General features: G+C 27.8%; 1 protein-coding gene across 1 annotated transcript; it reads left to right on the forward strand.

Annotated features, from left to right (window-relative positions):
- Positions 1-3869: 3869 nt before the first annotated feature.
- Bm2201 (MGC83251 protein, putative) lies at positions 3870-20427 on the forward strand (the record flags this gene model as incomplete). Its single annotated transcript, XM_043082257.1, has 38 exons — positions 3870-3978; positions 4454-4571; positions 4825-4908; positions 5189-5329; positions 5638-5779; positions 6012-6071; positions 6591-6790; positions 7141-7332; positions 7536-7704; positions 7914-8086; positions 8361-8607; positions 9036-9178; positions 9283-9457; positions 9662-9760; positions 10044-10113; positions 10451-10614; positions 10928-11044; positions 11256-11401; positions 11608-11762; positions 11925-12082; positions 12472-12594; positions 12821-12916; positions 13102-13230; positions 13540-13731; positions 14099-14247; positions 14656-14793; positions 15110-15236; positions 15475-15638; positions 15962-16157; positions 16615-16692; positions 16870-17141; positions 17761-18007; positions 18432-18548; positions 18728-18852; positions 19099-19204; positions 19495-19722; positions 19892-20056; positions 20293-20427. The coding sequence occupies 38 exons, from the start codon at positions 3870-3872 to the stop codon at positions 20425-20427; spliced, it is 5649 nt and encodes a 1882-aa protein (XP_042938191.1).
- Between the last annotated feature and the right edge of the window lie 372 nt (positions 20428-20799).

Consider the following 20799-nt stretch of genomic DNA (forward strand, 5'->3'; position numbering starts at 1 on the left):
AATATTTTTGCTATTTTCATATAATCGATTATTTTATAATTATTATATTGAAATTTAATTAACTGTTTTAAATTTTTTATTTTTTATTTCTTTCCTTTTTCATTATTAAAATGAATGATTGTTTTTTATTTTATAAATAAATTTGCAACGAATTCGTTTCTTTTTCCCTTCAACTAGTCATTCTTTTCTTTTTTTTTTTTTTTTTGCAGATAATTTTAATAAAAAAAATCGAAATTCAAAAAACCAAAAAAAATCAAAAATTTAATAAAAATCAAAATTTACAAATGAAGTTTTAAAATGATTGAAAATTCTTCGATTTCATTCTTTTCCTTTTTTCGATTAGTAGTAAGAATTAAAATTATGAATTATTTTCGTCTTTAATTTGTTAAATTAAAATAAATTGAATTAAGGTTAATAATTTTATTAACGGCAAAATTATTGTTAATAAAATTATTAGTATTATGCAAATAAACATTACTTAGCTCAATTAATTAGTCAAAATACATTTGTATTTTAAAATTATTTTCCGATATTTTCACATATAAATTTCATACAATAATTAAACGAACAATAAGTGTGCATTGAACTTAAATGTTATTCATTACTTTTCTTAATTTCGAATTATCGATTTTTTTTTTTTTTTTTTGTTCCATTTTGCTACTTTTGTCATAAACTTATGTAAACTCTTCAAATTTCTGATTATCATAAAGTTGCGCTTAACTGATCAATTTGAATTGATTTTTGTATAATAAACAATAAATAAATATTCAGATAAAGTGAATTTTGTTGCTGCTAAAAATTTTGGTTAGTTAAAATTGGAAAAAATGAAGATTAATTTATAATCAAATATGATAGATTTGTCTTTGTTTACAATCATATTGTTGTTTACAATAAATGATTCAAATCTAAAATAATTAATGATTACTTTTCATGGGCAAAGTAATAATTAAAATGATATTTGAATGAATAAAAGTGTTAATTAGCTTTAATCAAAAATACTCTTTGATCTATTTTCATGCAAAATATTCACTTTTAAGTTTAACTTTACAATTACTACAGGACAAAATGCTATCTGCCAGTGATTAATTTTATGTGATAATGTGATTTGACCTATATTTCAATATTTTTGCATTAGAGAATGAAACATATTCGTACAAATTAAAAAAATAAACAAAATATTCCATTGAATTAGGTGAATATCTAAATTGAATATAAAATAATTTAAAAAAAAGCTATCATTAATTTGTGAATTATAAAAGCCTTAGCAAATCGATGATTTATTACATATTTTTTAATTAGAAAAATAAGTGATTTGCAAAAAATAAAATAAGAAATTTGGAAGCTGATTAATTTGAAATAATTCATATCATTTGAAATTTCTACTTTAAATAATTTAAAATTATTAGCTGCCTAAAATATTTGCAATTAAAGATTTGTCATATCTCATAAATAATGATTATAAATAATTTTAAAAAGTAAACATGTTACCTTTTAACTATTCAAAAATACTGGCATAATACTTTTTTATTTTTTGAACAGAATGTTTAAATTTATTGAAGTTTCGGTCACCCAATAATTTTTAATTCAGCTTTTTGAATTTCGAATTAAATAATTTATTTTTTGAATGAAATAATTGAATTTAAAAGGGTTTCATCTAATGTTTAGTTCATCAATATTCATTTCATTAACATCGATTTTTTCGTTTTTCTTTCTCTTTTTTAGTAACTTTGTATTCTTAGTATTTACTATTATATTAGATAATAATTAAATTAGAATCGTTTCATTTTATTTATGTTTTATAGCCAATCAGTTATTATTATTATTATTATTATTATTATTATCATTATTATTATTATTATTGTCATTATCATTATTGTTATTATTATTATTAATATTATTATTATTATTATTATCAATATTATTACCATTATTATTATTAATATTATTATTATTAATTTAATTAACGTTACATAATTTAGCACATCTCTATAAATTTTTAATTTAATTGATGTGTCGATTATATCAAATAATAATATAATACTATAATATCAAATGTATTCATTCAAGCATTATCATTTGTCTCTATAAAACAATTGATTAAATACTATTATAATAGTTAATATTATGATACTACTACCATATCACATAATATTTTCATTCAAATATAATTGTATTTGTTATCATATCATATCATATCATATCAACAAAACACATGCATCATTCTTTTCTCTTTTGAAAAATGCTTAAAAGAATATATAAGAAATAAATTAATCACTTGCATAATGTAAGTAATTAAATCAAAAGTAGAATGAAATGGTTGTTAATTTCAGATGGAAATGATAAAATATAAGATATCACATATCATATCATCTTATCACATTACATCAATAAGACACAATCATAATATTTCCTGGATTATGCTTGAAAGAAAATAGGAAATAAAATAATTATTTATGTAATTCAAGCAATCAGATGAAAAATACGATAAAATGTTTGTTAATTTCAGAGAGAAACGATAAATTTAAAAACTTTTTTCTTCATTATTTCATTTCTATTTTTAATAATGCAAATTTTATTTAATTAAACATTGTCAATTCTAAGCACATTTATCGTTTATTTAAATACAAAATTTCAAGCTCATACAATATATTATAACACTATTCTTGTTTAATCTAATTGCTTAATAACACACTTATCAAATTATACTTTAAATATTATTTAACCGAAACAAATTCGAAAATTTTGTGCTCAAATCGAATATTAACTAAAAAAGAATTATTTTATTCTATCAGAGTTGTGTTATTTAAATAGATAGTAGAAAATTCAAATAATCAAAGAAAAAAAAAATCTATTAAAAGAAATTTATGCATCATTTTGTTTCTTTTTTCCTTTAATTTTCTCATTTCCTATACGTAAGACAATCTCAGAAAGAAATTTAACACATTTGTTTTACAATAATATTATAATCAAAATTTAACATTGTTTTCTGGGAAAAATGACTGAATTTAACATTCTGCTGTATTTAATTCTTAAAAATAAATTAATTAAAAAGAAATTAAAAGTTGCACTTTTTCCTAAATAAAAATTAAATTACCATAAATACAAGTTGTATAAAATTATTTAATAGATAAAGTTAACTGTCAAATAATATGTAATTCATTAATAATGAAATCGTTATGTTTACATTTAACGTTTTCAAATTTGGGCTGCGTTTATTGACAGCAATTCTATTTAAGTTTTTTTTTTTTATTTTTCTTTTTTTTTCTTTTTCTTTTTTCTTCTCTCTTTTTTCTTTTTTCTTTTTCTTTTTCTTTTTTTTTCTAATAATTGTGTTTGTAAAGAAGAGATGGATCGTAAATTTGAAAAATTTATATTTTTTTGATATAAGAAATATTAATTATCCTACTATACTATAATAGATATGACATAATCTTGGCTTGCATACAATGGAAAATGTTTATATAACCTAAGAAAATATGTTTGTGCCTATTTTTATACTAAACTTTTATAGATTTACTAGGATAAACTTTATAGTTTTTTTTTTTTCTTCTTTAAATATAAGGTTTTTCTTTTTCTTTAAGATGAGGTTTTTTGATAAGATTTATAGATTATAATTTGACGTTGATAGTTTCTGGAAGTAATGCACTTTCTTCCTTTGGTGATACTTTTTCCCTGATTAATTATCAATAGTAGAATGATGATAATATTTCATTAACGCAAAGATAATTCGCTCTTCGAAGGTATTACACTTTCTTCCTTCTGTGATATCACATTTGCTTCTCAAATTGTAAGAATATTGTTGATATTAAGAAATTGATATTATGCTGAAATTATTGGTATTATCTATTGACTAATAGTATTTATTGTAGATGTCTGATTCGGAGTGTAACAGTAACACTGATGGATCAGCAGATGATAGTAGTTTGAGTGATTTGGAAATGGATATCGAAAATAATGATGGACACTATTCCGACGCAGGTAGTTTGTCAAAAAAATTAATTAGTTAAATTTTCACATATAAATGGTACAATAATTTCTAGCATATAATATATTGATGATGACACAAAAACGAGCAGAAATATTTTTAATTTATGTTATTGTAGCAGATATTTTAAATTGGTCATATCACATACGTGTAAAACATTTAGCTTTGTACTCACTTTGTTGGAAAAAGGAAATAATGGAATAAAAGAAATTCTATTTACCAAATACATGATTTTGATTCATGATAATACAGAAATATGAGTTTAAAATTTGTTATTTTGCTTCATATTTTATTTAGGTTATTATAATATTTCTAGATGTTATCGGGACATTTGATAATGTTATCATCTTGCTTTACAGTGTCTTTCTATAGTTAATATTGACTTTTGATGCTAATTAATTCATGTACTGAAGGAATAACACTTTTAATCACAGCGAATTCTTGCAATCTTTTTTTTTACAATTGAAGAAGCGGCAATGGATGTGGATGAAGAGGAGGTTACATCACCATTTCAGAAGGAAGTTTGGCAATTAAAACATTTGCCATATTATGAAGAAATGCAAAAAGAAGCTGACGACCATTTTAGGTATAATCTTATTTGATACCACTTTAATTTGGCTAAGTTTTGGGAGGTTCATGCATATGGAAGTTTATCAAATTTGATTATGAATTATCATTTGGGATTTGCATCATTCTATTTTTCTGTCGGTAGAGTCAATAGTTTTTGGTAAGAAATGAAGAAAATCCAAGATGGTCGGAGATATTCAGGGTTTTTTTTTTTTTTATTTCTTATGCAGAAATTATTTCATTATAGATAGCTAGTTATTAGTCCTTTTTAGGCACATTAAGGTTGGTTTGGTCCATGCTGTAATGCTGCGAGATATACGACCTGGTTTTGTTCATTGGATATGTGAATTAGATAAGTAAGTTTTACAATTCTATTGTTATAATTTTAACATTCCCTTATTTCAAAATATACATTTTTCATGTGTAACAGATTCTGTTCGTTCATTCAGTATTATTGATAAGTTAATATCAGTAGTATCTGAAGTTCAGCCAGCTTTGTCATTGCAACGTTCTGATTGAATCTGAATACGACAACTTTCTGTTAATTCACTATTCTATAGTTTCATTTTTCTGCAATTTAATTTTTGCTAAATGAAATAAAACTAATGAAGTGAAACTTGATTAAATTGTATTCAGATATATCAATTTGTATTCACGCCGTTTCACAAAAGCAGATCATATCGCTTTGGTGAAGTTATGCTATGCTTGCATGACAATGAAAGGAGCTGATTTTCGGATAGTGAAAATATGCGCTCAATCTCTCTCAAATTTGCTATTGTAGGTTTTTCTCATTTTAGCTTTATGTAGGAATACTTTTGAAAAAAAAAATGAATTAATTAGTTTGTGAATTAATTAGTAATGAAAAGTAGTGTAAAATTGACATTTTCTGAGCTGTTTTTACTGACAATTTGTAGGAGAGGTCTAACAGTCTTGTATATCATCAATTATATCAATTTGTAGCAACTTTTATTTTGGTCTGTGGTTTTTCTGAAGAATGAAGAAAAAAATTTTTTTTAAAAAAAGTATGTCTTCTTTTTACAAGTTAACAGTGTGTTAACAGTTTAAACATGTTACACTATTTTAAGTCGAAGGGAGTTACTGTCAAGAGATGACATACAGCTTGAATGGAAACCAGTCTACGATATCTATGTGGAAGTGAGCTTCAAAAGTTTGGAGGAGGATGGGGTGTTGCTGTTACCGGATGGGATGAAAACATCATTGGAGCAAGTTAGTTTAAGTTATGCAGATTTTTTTTTTTTTTTTAGTTGGCTTTTATTTGTTAGAGATTTTTGGGTTATTTGACTTTTTTTCTTTGATGGCTGAAAATCGGACGTAATCATTTACTGACCTTCTGCCGGTTGATATTATTGTTTATGTTACCAATTGACTTACTTCATTTCAATATCAATCGGATTGGAAACTAAAATACATCACGAATCAAATGAGGCCTTGTTTTCAGGTGATTATACACTGCAGGACCTATTTTAGCTTGAATTCCACACGGGAAATTCTAGATGAAGTAAGTTGCTCTGATAGTTGATTTTACATTTTACTATTCATATATTTATTCCGAAATATAACTATTAATTAAAGAAGGATATAGTTTAAGATGGACGATTGTATCAGTTAATTGGCAGTTTGTTGTGCTGGGTTATAGGTGAAGAATTAGAGTTAAAATATTTTTTTTTCACTTTATTTGCTTATTTTTTTTCTTGATACGCTTACTGTTGATCATTATGTTTTTTCTTATAAAAAAAAAAAAGGAAATTGAGTTTGGCAAAATCTACTAATGCATTATAGTTACTTATCAATTTCTTCTTTAATTACAAGATTATTTGCTATATCTCTAACACTGTACTGTATTTTGTATCTGAGTATGATGTAATTGAATCATATTTTATTTAGAACTTTTGTAATTATGAAATTTTTGTAATTTTGTAATTATGATTTTATTTTGAAACTTTTGTAATTATGAAACTCTAAACATCATTTTTGTAACTTTTTTTTTTAGCTTAACTAAGTTGTTTTCGTTTCTAAGGTACGACCGTACATATGTCCATGGGATGAGAGCATGTCACGAGCAGTATGTTTATTGAATTTGTTTCTGCCAACTTGTATGGAGCAAGAAATGCATATGAAATACGGTGCCGGTTTATGGTTCGATGAAATGTGGCATTGGTTTACAGTTCTTGAAACAAATTCATCTTATGAATCCAAGATAGAAGGACTTTTAGCTCGGTATAATAATGATTAGTTTAATATATTCATTTGAAATTATCGTTTTTTTTTTTTTTTTTTTTTTGATAACCAATTTAAACTAAACTTAGAACAAATGTTATTTTACGTCTCCGTTGAAATAATTAACGTTGAGCATACTTAACGTTTGAATGCACTCCAAATGAAGGAAAATTACGTATGATATCCAAATAATTCTAATCCTGTCATAAATTTGTAAAAACAAAAAAAAAAAAAAAAAAAGTGAAGACGTAACTTACAAGGTACTGTTAGAAAAGAGCTGACAATGAGTAACATGAGCTATTAATTTATAAAATAAAACTAGCTACAATAATTTATGTGACAAGTTTAAGCTTATCACGTGAATGTCCTGGTTTAATCGATTGGCATGATAAATACGACATAATAATGACGCGGGTATTACGTGCACTTAATTTGGAGATAGGGCAAGGTACTGAACGAGTCAACATTTGTTCTACTACTTCATTTCATCTTGATCACGCTGCTATTTGGTTAGCATATATGCTTGGTGGACCAAATAATGGGTTAGTTTTCGTTCTTTTAGGTGATTATTTACAAGTTTAACCTATGCATCAGATAGCTGATTTATTTAAATAGTTTATAGAAATTTTTTTTTTTACATCTGCATATATTTTGGCAGTTTTTTTTCTTAAATTTTCTAGATATAAAGAAGAAATGTTTTATTCTTTCTTCAAATTGAAGTTCATTTATCATTTTGTCATTTTAGAGTTCAGAATCATCTCACTCGTCTTTTCCGTTCATTGGAATCATACTTTCATCCTTCGAATTATGGTCATCATTCTATTACAATACTTCATTTTTTGTTGAGATTGGTTAATTCTGTTTGCAATAGATTACACAAGGAACGATACCAAAAACCTAGCTGCCATCCACAGGTTTTTTCTTTCTCCTTTTTTTTTACTTTATTTGTGAAATAAAAAACTATTTTGAATACATTTTTTTTTTTTGATTAGAAAACAGAAATAAAAAAAAAAAAATGAGAATAAAATTTTTTTTGTGAAATTTGATATAATTTATATCAATCGTGTATATTATTCATAACCATGTGATCATGTAGTTTTTCTTACTACTTGTTTTCATTTAGGTTCCAGCAAATCTTCGTTTAACAAATGCACAATTGGATGAGTTTGTAGAATCTGTATTGCCATGTGCTAAACTTGCATTATTTGCAAAATATAAAATGGAGTATGCACCTGCTATAATTCGTAATCTATCGCAAATAGCACCGCGAATTGTTGTACCAGCAGTTCTTGATTTGTAAGTTTTTTATGCTTCATGGAACATATTAGACTAGATTAGAAATAAAAATCATCTGTTTACTGGATAGTTTTTTAGATATATAAAAAATTTTTTGTTTATTAAATATAAAAAGATGAATGTAGCTTTTATGCAGTAGACATTCAGGTTTATAATGGTATTGTTTTGCATTATTGAATATGACATATTAGTTTGAAATGGCTTTTTTTTTCAACAAGTTTTGACTGAAAATATTGAGAAACTTTCGATTTGTTTTATTTTATATATTTTATAGGGTATATCCTGCATTAGAGACAGTAGTTGAACCTCATCGCTTGGTACAGTCTATGAATGCGCTAATAGCAGTTTGTGTTACATTAGTTCGTGATGATTCTAATTTGGGCAGTCACAAACGTGCTCCATTACATACAATGGAAGAACTTTCCGATAAACCGTATCGTAGTCATGCCATTGCACTTCTTAATTCAGTTCTACCTGGTTTAGATGCTAATGATATTTCAAAAATGCTGCTAACATTTCAGGTTTGTTCATTTCTTGTTATTAATAATAGCTGAATAAATTCCATTCAGGATGAATGCGCATAATGATGATAAATGATTTGAAAGTTAACTGCACGGAAAACTGCAGTAAATTAAAGGTGAAATGAAATTATGCATCAAATTGATTAAAGAATAGGGTATGGTATGCTTTAATAATTATCATCTAGATTCATTTTGAGAAATTTGGTGTATATTGTCCAGGTCTGAGAACCGAGAAGTTTGGTTTGTGGTACTGAATGAATGATTCGATAATTATGGCATGAAAGTATTGCTTGGCGATTTTGCCGAAAATATCACACGAAATTGACTGGCTAATTGAAAAGGCACTTTGTGAGAATAATTCTTTAAAAAAAATGTCAAGATTACAAACCTTTCTTTTTTTTTAATTATTATTCTCTGATTTGATTTAGATCATAAATTTGCTGATAACATTGGTACCCATTGTTGATTGTTCGGAAGCTATTCATGTACGAAATGATTTAACAGAGGAAGAGCAAGAAGTTTGTTCGGCAACAGCAAATTTCGAAACAATTGTGCAAAATCTTTTAGATAAGTGAGTTGTATTTTATATTTCTTCTCTTTTCCTTTTTTTTTTTTAATTTATTCAATGCCTTACATCTTCTTTGCTTACATTTCATTTATAAAGTGTGTTTATAGGATGATAGAGATAATTCATGTTTTTACGGGTGGTGCACCAGCAGTAACGACAGTACAAGGTTCATTGGGTGCTAAATCACAATCAAAATTATCAGTGGAAGAAACGGTGATAAAACGAGGCATATTTTCTGTATTTCGTGCTCTTCTTGGTAACTGCAGCACACCAATTTATAAAGTGAGTGTTTGATAAAATGAATGAGAATTTTTTGAGTATTTGGCATTTGTAATTTAGCTGGAAGGTTAACATTCTGACACTACTTGTTAGCATTTTGCATACTGTTTGCATTATAAGATGAGGCAATGAAGGTTTATGGTTAGAATTTCAGTAATTTTAAGAAATCAGTTAATGCGAGTTAGAAAAAAAAATCTTGTTTTTTAGATTGCCATAGATAAATTATATGATTTCATTTCCACAAATATGTATGATAGCCGATTGGCTGCGGACACCGTTTCAGAAATGATTTTCTGCGCTGTTAGGGTATATTTATTGCATTTTTTTCTTTTTTTTACAGCATAATTTGGAACTTTTTATCATTCTGTTATGATTGATTTTGAAATGTTTATCCAAATTTTTAAATTTTTTGACAACTCTTAAAATTCAATATATATCTCTTATTTGCTGATTAAAATGAAAAACATTTCAAAAATTTTCACTGTTTAGGTGTTAACTAGCAAAATATATGTATAGAAATAGAAATTTTTTTTCCTTTTTTTTTTACGTGAGGTTTTTACATAGCAGTATTAAATTATGAACTATTTAGACAAATCCACGGCAATCCCTGGATCTGTTCTTGGATTTGATTACAGAGAAATTGGTTCCACTAATAACAGGTATATATCAAACTACTTTCATCTGCGTGATCTTTTTTTTTCTTAATTTTTTTTTTGAAAACAGTATGAAATTTCTTATCCTTTCTTTCTGAATATAATAGTATGAGAATTTGGTATCTTATTCATTCTGATCTCAGCATTAATATTATAAAAAAAAAAAAACGAAAAATTCTGGCGAACATTTAAATGGATAAAGTGAATTATTTAATTTCATATTGTATATGGGAATTTGAGATGGATAAATTAATGCTCACTTTCATTCATATTATTGACATTTGATAATTTTCAAAATTTTCACGCAATTATAGAGTTTCAGATAGGATTTTTTTTTTTTTAGAAGAAACATATGAAGAAGAAGAATTAGACTCCACAGTGGTATGGTATATTATTTTGGCTTCACAACTCTTCAGAGCATCAGGAATGTATATTTTATCACACAAGACAAGAATGTTAAATTTATTGCGAATGATTGTGCCTTTGACATGTCGTACGGCATGTGAGGTAATTTTATTTTTTCTTTCATGCATTATTTCCTGGAAAAATGATGGTAAAAAAAAATGCTTTTCCTGGAATTCTGACTTCTTCTTTTCTGTTTAAATAGTCCTCAGAAGGAGTTTGAGTAAAACTATAGTTGCAAAAATAAAGTAAAATATGGAAGAACTTACGCTTTATCAGTAAAAGATTTCTTCTTAGAGTTTAGTTATGTAAGAATTCAAATTCTTTATTTCTTTATTTATTTCCTATATAATTATGGGATCATGAAACACCATTTAATGCTTTGAAATGAGCAAAATTACGGAGGCTTATTTTACAGCTATCGTGTAATGCATTGGAATGCATGTTAACAGGTTTAACAAATATATATACTGATAGCAGCGAATATAGACGTGAAAAACTTGACCAACCATTCGAGAAACATCTTCCAATAAGAGTTCGTATTACTGTTTTTCTTTTTTTTATAAATCAATTGATTTCATCAATTAAATACTGCTCTTTTCTTATTTTATAGTTCTTACAATGCAGTTTTGGATGATTTCTCGAATGAAGGAGGAATTTTGAATTTTACATAACCACTGATCAAATGAAATGTAAGTAGTTAGTTCATATTTATTTCAAGATATCAAGATGTTGATTTTTTTCAGGATTGGGCAAAAGTAACGGATAAAAAAACTTTCCAATTGAAATGGCATATACCAACTGATGAGGAGTTTCAGCTAGCATACGATGTGCTGGACGAATTTTTCTATCCAGAATTAGAAAAACTAACGAATGCAGATTCTCTTTCAAAGTACATTTTCTTTTATGCTATTTATGTTTTTTCTTTTTTTGAATATTCATTCACCTTTCTTTTACCGAAATATATATTTGAGAAGAATGACTGTAATGTATTTAGGGTGAGTATGCAAATGCTATATGAAAAAGAATGAGCCGGATTAATCTAAAATTTGTATTTCTTTCAATTGATATTCCTCTAAAACTGTATTCTAATTTTAGGACAGAAATGTTAAAATCTTTGGAAATAATATGTAGTTGTTTGGCTGGTGTATCTGCTGCATTACCACCTCTTGGTGGGAAATTGATAACATTGATAGAATCACCAGTGAAAGTTTATCCTTTTCAGTTTGTTGCTGCTCCAAGTTATGTAAAAGGTATTTGTATCGTGTACTACTTTATAAGATACGAAGTAACGTATATTAAACGTTTTAAAAACTATAGCTGTTGACGTTTCTTGTAACGGATAAATACTCATATAGTTACTACTCATCACTATTATAATTTATAAAGATGATTTTATCCTGCAATCTTTACAGAAATGACGTATAAAGGAACGAATGTACGAGATTTTGTATTGAAACGAGTAAAAAGTGTTGCGGAATATTTGGTACTAAATCGAGAAAATGATACGAAATCCTTGTCAGCTGTATGCAAAATTTTACATATTCTCGTTTTTCAGCGTGGAATTGATCGCGTTAGTTTATCGTTTTTAATTTGTTTACTTTTACAATTGGACTAGTATGCTTGAAAGAAAAAGTTTCAAATACGTCTTGCAACTTTGAAAAGATGAGCAGTTTCCTTTTATACTTATATTGTTTTGAATTTAATAAATACTTGTGTGTTTGAAGCTAAGAATATAAAAAGATAAGATTTCTTCAAAGTGAAATTAGTTGTACTGATATAATTCATGAAAAGCTTTTATATATGGAATGCGAACATAGATTTGATCGAAGTGGTTCAAACATTACTGTGAATTATTTCATTGGTTTGTTGGGGATTGTTGTTCCACTGAAACTCGAAAAGTTTTTATTTGTTGCAATCTATGCTATAGATTCAATAATAGTAAAACTGAATATCTTTCAGACGAAATTCGATTTGCAAAACCAAAATTATATATTATCGAAAAGAATTGTTGGTGATACAGTGCAGGGAAACAGAGCAAACATAGAGCTGGTCACTACCGAGTTTCTGATGCTGCAGCATCATGTGAGCATTAGAAATTATTAAAATTGAAAAAATGGTTCCGAAAATTCTGGCTTTTTTATCTGAATATATATCTATTTAAAGTTGTCTTCTTGCTTTCAATTTACCTATTTATTCCCTGTTAAGAGAAGCATTGATATGAAGTGGTATGAGGAGGAGTGACTTGTGAACTTTTAAATACTTTTTTTGTATTCACTTTTGAAGATGAAAAAAAGTAAATAAATTATAGAAACGAACACTGGCACGTTCCGGATATTATTTTACTGCGCAACATTTGGAAATAATGAAATTACTGGTGCGATTAGGTACAAGTCTCTACAGTGCTGTATGTTTTTGCTATTTTTGTGAATTTATGGTTAAATTTAATGATTTATAATAATAATAAAATACGACAAGCAATATAAGCTCGCATATTTTCCAAATATTCGCGATATATTTGGATTAGAAGAGTGAACTTAAAAGAAAATAATTTATCGATGTAAATTAGTATTGAGATGTAGTATGTTTCAGACTCGAATTGATGCCCAAAGGATATTAGATGGCTGTATTCAGACATTTCCTTATTCATACCTACTTGTGCTGGATGATATACTTGCATTTCTTAAGGAATCATCCGATATATCCCATGAACAATTCAAAGTGATAATTATTTTTTCAAATGAGTTCAGAAAATTGTTCTTTTATGGTAGTTAGTGCGAGATTTTTCAATCTATTAATAGTCTAATTAGTAATGCATGAATTACAGAGATTAGTTTAACAGAAAGCATTGTAGTTGCTTTTTTTTTTTTTGAAATGGTCTTGCATAACAATATTTGATATGAAGTTATGTCTCTATCGTGAACAATTTACGAGATAGCAAGTTGAATAAGTTTAAAATGATAAGTGAACATTTCGTTCGCAAAATAGAATTTGGAATATTTTCCATTATTTCTTTTTTTTTTTTTACAGGGTGCATTATATATGCTTTTAAATGGTAAGAGATTAGCAATTTGTGTTCGACAAAATTGGAGTACATTATTACGAGTTTGGCCAGCACTTATTGAAGCGCAACATTCCGAGAAGCCTTCCGTAATTGGTTTGTTGGAATTGGCTCAAAACACTCTTGTCGATAATTTCGAATCATTTCAGATCAACTTTTGGGTGATTTATTTATTAGCTTTTTTTTTTTTTTTTTTTGGTCTTGAGTTTCTTTAAATGTGCTACTTATAGTTAGGAATGATAAGAATTAGTATAGTATGTCAAATACTAATGTAGAGTTGATTTATGTTCTTTTAAAAATTAATATTTCATTAAAATATCGAGTATACAGAAAATAATATGCCACTTCTACATAATTATTTAGTATACTTAATGTTGCTCTGTGAATAATTGACTTCGTTAATACATAGATATTAATTTATTAATTTTTAGTTCGATAATATAGATATTGATTTACGACGAACATAGTATCATTAAACTATCTTATAGTTACACTTTCTCGTCATTTTCTATTGTGAATTTATTACAGTTGCCGGATGAACCGGTTGTTGCCGCGCGAGAATTGTATGCAGCAGGTGGTGGTGAAAATATACATCAACCGGCATGGGCATTACCTACTGATGAAGAGATTGAAGCTGCTATTGAAAGAGAAAATACTGCATGCGAAGAAAAACAAAAGTAGTTTCATAATTAGTTGTTATTTACAACAACTTTTAGTTATTTAAGTGGAACATAGATTTTTTTAAAGAAATTTTTAAACCTTTTTTTAGCAACTGTGTTTTTAAATGATCAATAAATTATTGTTAATATTAAGATTAAGCTAATTAATGGTTTGAATCACTTGCGTGGTGAGCGGATGAATTAAATTGAGTAATTTGATTTTGTACATTTTCTAAAGTGCAAACTGCTAAGAAAAGCGTATGTGTAGTTGTTACCAGTTTTTCTTATAGCAGAATTAATTTAGTGAAGTATACTGTCAATTTTACTGACAGTACTTAGGTCGCAATTTATGATATTTACGTATAGATAGAATAGTTAATTTAGATTCGGCTCTTTTTTTTCTGAATTCTAGAAATTTTTTTATAGACTGTATTATTTGCTTTGTGATCGTTTGGTTGCACTCAGTACGGATGCAAATCTTCATTGGCGACATGTTGACATGGCACAGTCTTTACTTTCATTGCTTATCAGACGAGATGTGCCGTTTCCACCAGATGCTGTTAAGTAAGTTTTTAGAATAGCTCAAAATGTTAGAGGGTTTAATCCAATTGTTTTTTATGATATATTCATAAATGATTTTATATGCTGGATCATTTTGTTTCAAATTATATTTTCAAAATATATTATTTTCATGCTTATTTTGACGGTATTATTCCTATAGTTAATACATGCTGATATTGTATAATTTAAGCATAATATATTTTTAATAGTATCAGATTTTCTCTGAAAAAAATTATCAGATAAAATGATTTAACAAAAGTACATACATTTTTATGTATAATTTTTAAATATGATAGCACTGCGTTGTCTCTATTTGTAGATTGTTTATTCGTCTACTTGTGAACGATACTGTTAAAACGAGACGCATGGCAACTGGATTAATAGCTGCATGGTTACATATTACAAAACCTCGAGCCGTAAAAATACCTTTTGAAAATCCGATTAAAGTAATTATTGTATTATTTAATAGAATAAGTATAATCTTCGCATTTTTATCATATTTTCCCAGGACAGATGAATTAGTCATTGATATGCGGTTTTACGATTATTGTGCGGGAATATTAAACTCAAATTTGATCAATCTTCTTGGTAGCCTAGTTTGATCTAACTATATTTAGAAAAGTGAAAAAGAAAGAAACTAATATATTTTTTATTTGATATCTTCACAATCAATTATATTTATAGGAAGAAAATGTTGGTCCTGGTGCAGAATGGCCCATAAAATATGGTTTTCGAATGGACAATCTAATAACAATGTATAATAGAGAAAAAGTACCACGGACGGCCAAAGACTGGAATGCTACAGTGTTTTTCAGCAAAACTCATTGGGGCTTCTATACTTGGCCAAAGTAAGTTTTACTGCTAGTCTTTCCCAGATATTTCAAAAAAGCTATTTTCAACTATCCAAATGTTAATGGAAATTAAAAAGTACTGTAATGATATAGTTATGTTACACAAATGAGTTACCGAATAGATATTTTAATTCTTTGTGATTACTAAAATTTTGAACCAATATGATATTAAAATTAAAGTAGCTAAAGCTTTTTTGACTAATTGGAATAATAGTTGTTGTATGTGATATTGTTTCGAATTACCAATTCTTGAGATATAATAGTGAAATGTTTCTATTTAATTTAATCGATTCACAATTCATAATTTGGATTATCTGCAGGGTTTTGAAAGTTTACGCACCAGCAAATGAACAAAGAGCGATTAATCGTAAACTGGAAGAATTAAGTGAAACTGAACGTTTCATTGTGGAAATATTTTGTGATGATGAATTTGCGGAAAAATTTCGCCAATATATGAGTGTTGAAGAGAAGAAAGGTGAAGAAGCATTCGATGCCATTGCGTTCGGTTTATTTTACGTCAGTTTTATTAATTTTTTTATTAACGAAAGTCAATATTCCTTGTGCTTTGAAAGAATTTATATATTTATTAGCAGAATTGTTAATGTGTCATAAGATACTGTCATCAGTGAGTCACTTTAATGACTTTTTTTTTTTTTTTTGATAGGTAATACTAGGCTTTTTTTAAAGAAGCTTTAGATATCAGTATATCTAGCGTGAAACAGTAAAATTATTTTGATATCATTTTGTAGTCAGTTTGCACTATGTAATAAATTTTGTATGATTCAGATGACTCTAAAGTGTCTTTTCTCTCCATATACTATAAAAGCTTTCCCCAAACTTCGGTGACAAATCGAACTTTTAATATTGCTTTTTTAAATGATTTTCATAGCTGTTTTTTGGAAAATTATTAGTGAGATTAAAAACGATGCATATTTCCAATTACTTTGAGTAAAAAAAGGAATTGCCTTTTCAGGGCATTTTTCGGAACTATAATGATCTTATGCTTCCAATTTTTAAGAAACATTTGGAAATTTTGCTTGCAAGTGATAAGGTTACGCATTTTATCTTCTTTGTTTTTCATGTTTCGAATTGTTTTGTAGAACTAATATATATTCTGAATCCTATGTTTATATTTCATAATAAATGTTTTATTCCTCATTTTCATTCGGACAACGATGAATCAAACTTTTAATATTGCTTTTGTTTTTTTCTAATTTCATATTTTTAGGAAGGTGATCAACGATTAGCATCAGAAATGGTTGCGGGACTGTTAAATGGCAGTAAACTTTGGTCATTCGAGAAGATTTCAGCAATGTCGAATTGGCTTAAACCTTTAATAAGCAGTTGCTTGGAAACAATAAAAACTGAAAATGTCAAAAATTGGGGAACAGCTATTGCGACAGTTTTCGGTTCGGCTGACCCGAAAGCGCTTTCATGGTTTATTGAAATGCTTCTTGATTTATGCATGAAGCCAACGGATAACAGCTTTCATGCTACTACGTATGAACTTTTTTCATTAATGTTATTTGTATAATTCCTTATTAGTTGTATTACGAATGAATGCAGTTCATTTGTTAACTTAGTCTGTATGAGAAATTAATCAAATGAGTAATTTTTTGTTGAAAGATTGAAGTAACAAATTTGTCTTCAAATTAAAAAGAATATTTCTAATTTTACTAAAGAAAACTGATTTAAATAATTATAGGAAAAATCTCTTTTGATAATTAATGCATATCTGAATGGGGTCAAAAATACTTATATGTTATTAACGGTAGCATGTTGAAAGTTTGAAAGTAAGGCAGGGGAATAAATTTTTATGGCCATATCGCAATGAATAATGGATTTGCAGTGATCAGATCAACTTTGTTTACTTTATATGAATGTCAGATATGATGAAATAAAATGGATAACTACTTGGTTTCAATTAGTATAGATTGTGTTATTTATTTCAGTTAATCTTGATAATTTACATATAAGTGGGATAATCAATTATAATCTTTTTTTTTTTTTTTCAACAATTCTTGACTTAATTTTATTTCTTTATTCTAATATCATATAGCTTATACGATGATATCATTTTTTTAGCTATGGGATTTGTGAGAAATCCTTTCCGTTTCAGGCGAATGTATTTTGTGCAAGGTGCTTTAAATCAGTGTGAATGGCGAGTAACAGAATTATGGAATCAGCTGTTTCAAAAATGTTTGGGAACTATGGAAGAATCATATCAGAATTTACGTGAACGTATTGGCTCTAGTATTGCTACCATTGTATGGTTTGATTTGAGTCATTTATACATTGATCCACGACTGCCAAAGAAATTTCATCCAATGAAAATTGACGACGTAATGGGTAAAATTAGTGCAAAAGTATGTTTTACTAGAGTTTTTTGTTATTTCTGCCATTCTTATAGTGCTTTGTCAATGAACTTTTTATATGGATAATGTTAAAATTTTATTTGCAAATACTTTGAACAAATTAACAAGCATTGAGTGAAAATTTTGATTAGGAAGAAAATTTTATTGGGACTTTAATCTATAAATTTTTCTTTTTATGAAGAGGAAAAAACGTTTTGGTAGGTATCCCTAGGCGTTATGTGAAAATATATGTTGATGGAAGAAATTTAAGACATATTGCTATTACATATCTTCACTAACGTAATTGGAAGCGTTCGATTTCTTACTTGAAGTGTAACATATACCTAATTAAATCATTATAAAATTAATTAGAGAATTTCTACAGAAATTGATTAAACAAGCAGTGCTGCTATCTGTTTTATCTTGCTTATTTCAGTTAGAACTTTTATGGTCTGAAGTCGCCGTTGCAAAACGGGATGATGACGAAGTAGAGGATATTTGTTTGGATAGAAACATGGCGATTAGTAATGGTGAAGGCAATGGCCGAAAAAAAGTTTGCTAATCTTTTTTTTCGCAAAAAAAAAAAAGAAAGAAGAAAAATACTTAATTAATTTCTTCTCATATTAAAAAAAAATGGATAAAAGAATATGTTATGAGGAACTGATGATTTCTGTATCAACTTTATATATCAAAGATTTTGGAGAAAAGCTTTCAATTTAATACCATTTTCAGGCAATTATGACATTTAAATGTGCATTAAATTATTTAAACGCACACTGGGTGCATTCGTTCACTGCCTTACCGCCTGCTATTTTTAATGTTTTACCCTTGCTCATACATTTTGAAAATGAAACAAGGTATTTCATTTTTTTTGAAAAGAAATTATAGCATCGAACTTAGGGTAGCAAAATGAACATTTAAATCGTCAAAAGTTGCAAGTTTCACAGTCCTTGTTTCTAACACTGGAAACTACCGGGAGCTCTTCTAATACCTTCACTTTGCAAATCAACAAAATAAGTGATTCGATTACCGTGTTTAAGAGTTATAGGAAAGGAACCCTATTCATGATCAGGATCTTTTTGTTACTTCAGAATTTGTTTCAGCGACGAGGAATTAAAAAATAGTTGTCATGATCAATTGCGCCAAGGAATGTCACAAACTCTTATTGTGGCAAGCAATGTAGAAATGGTTTTGTGTGGCATTAAAGAGGTTAGCTTTATCATGTTCTGCTACCTGTGGATGCATAATCTTAGCAATCAATCTCATATTAAGAAGGGAATTAAAATTGTAGAAGTGCACTGTGATTGTTTACTTGAGTTTACTACTTATAGTAATAAATCAAGTAATTATCCGACATTATGCATAAGATCTATCCTCTGATAGTGTGGTACCGTTCTCCATAGCGGTAGGAGTGGTACCAATCTTTTGATAATTTAAATAACTTATATATATATATGTTTTGATTGATCGCTGTTTCAATTTGATTTTTGCAATTACAGTTAGCTTCATCTGCTGCTTCTTGGTGGAAACCGAAAGTTTCGCTGCTAAAATATATGCAAGTTGCTGTATTCTCCAATTTCTTCCTTTTCCTGCATCATCGCCCATTTTTACAATCTATTCTCTGCTCCATGATACTTGATCCAAAATTTGAAGTGCGTGAAGCTGCTGCTACAACGCTATCAGGTCTTATCCACTGTCACTTCTTCGACGTGGACCACCTAATTGTTGTAAGTTTTATGTTTATACGTGTTCATGTTATCGTTATGAACCATTAATGAAAATTGCAAATAAGTTAAAAGCACTGATTGAATTTGTTGCGCAGGTAATAGCGATATGTATGTCACATTAGCAAATGTACCGACGTATACTGATGATTTAAACAAAATTAAATTTTAGGAGACATTTTACGAATGGTCTCGAGAGGAGAATGGTACAAAACGACATGCCGGTGTCTTAGCTCTTTCTGCTATTGTTCAGGCATTTCCATACAGCGTTCCATCATTCTTGCCGAAAATCCTGATGCAACTTTGTCGTCACACTTGTGACAAACAACCTATGCAAGTAGGCTTCTTGTTCTTTTTCAAATTTTAGTAAAATTTTAGAGTTATTAAATTTAACTCTTTGGTTGACTTGTAGCTGACTTGAAATAATCTACCTTCAGTTATTCTGAACATTCTTAGTCATAGTGATAGCGTAAAAAAAACGTATATTTCACGTGATAACCATTGAATAGTGTAAAAAAGATCATTTATTCCACGTGATAACCATCTTAACGGTTAAGGAAAGAATATTTTTAGGGTACAGTGAAGAAAGCGTTGAGTGAATTCAAGCGTACTCATCAAGATAATTGGCATGAACATAAGATGCAGTTCAGTGAAGATCAACTTTCCATTCTGACAGATCTGTTCGTTTCACCCAATTATTACGTCTGACTGAGTCCGTTGATTGAGGGTTATTTTAGAATAGCAATTTTTCTAGAAAAATGCTTAGAAGTGTGGTTTGTTTATTTAGTCATTTAAATTTTCAAAATTTTGGATGAAATTGCTTTGATGAAAAACTTTTGGGAATTTCTTTTATTATCATTAGAGAAGGCCTTATTATGAAGTTATACCAACAATTATTGTTTAGTGCACAGTTCAAAGCTCGTTGATATTACAGTCAGGGTTTTACATTCTTTTGCTTAGGTGTCTTTAGTATTATTGAACCGGCTACATTTCTCTCTCTATCTCCACGACATATTTTAATCTGATGATGGTGACACAATTTAATTACATTGTCGAGTGGTAACCTTAGTAAAATATTTT

The sequence above is a fragment of the Brugia malayi genome (assembly GCF_000002995.4).
Source record: "Brugia malayi strain FR3 genome assembly, contig: Bm_v4_Chr4_scaffold_001, whole genome shotgun sequence".
Classification (NCBI taxonomy): domain Eukaryota; kingdom Metazoa; phylum Nematoda; class Chromadorea; order Rhabditida; family Onchocercidae; genus Brugia; species Brugia malayi.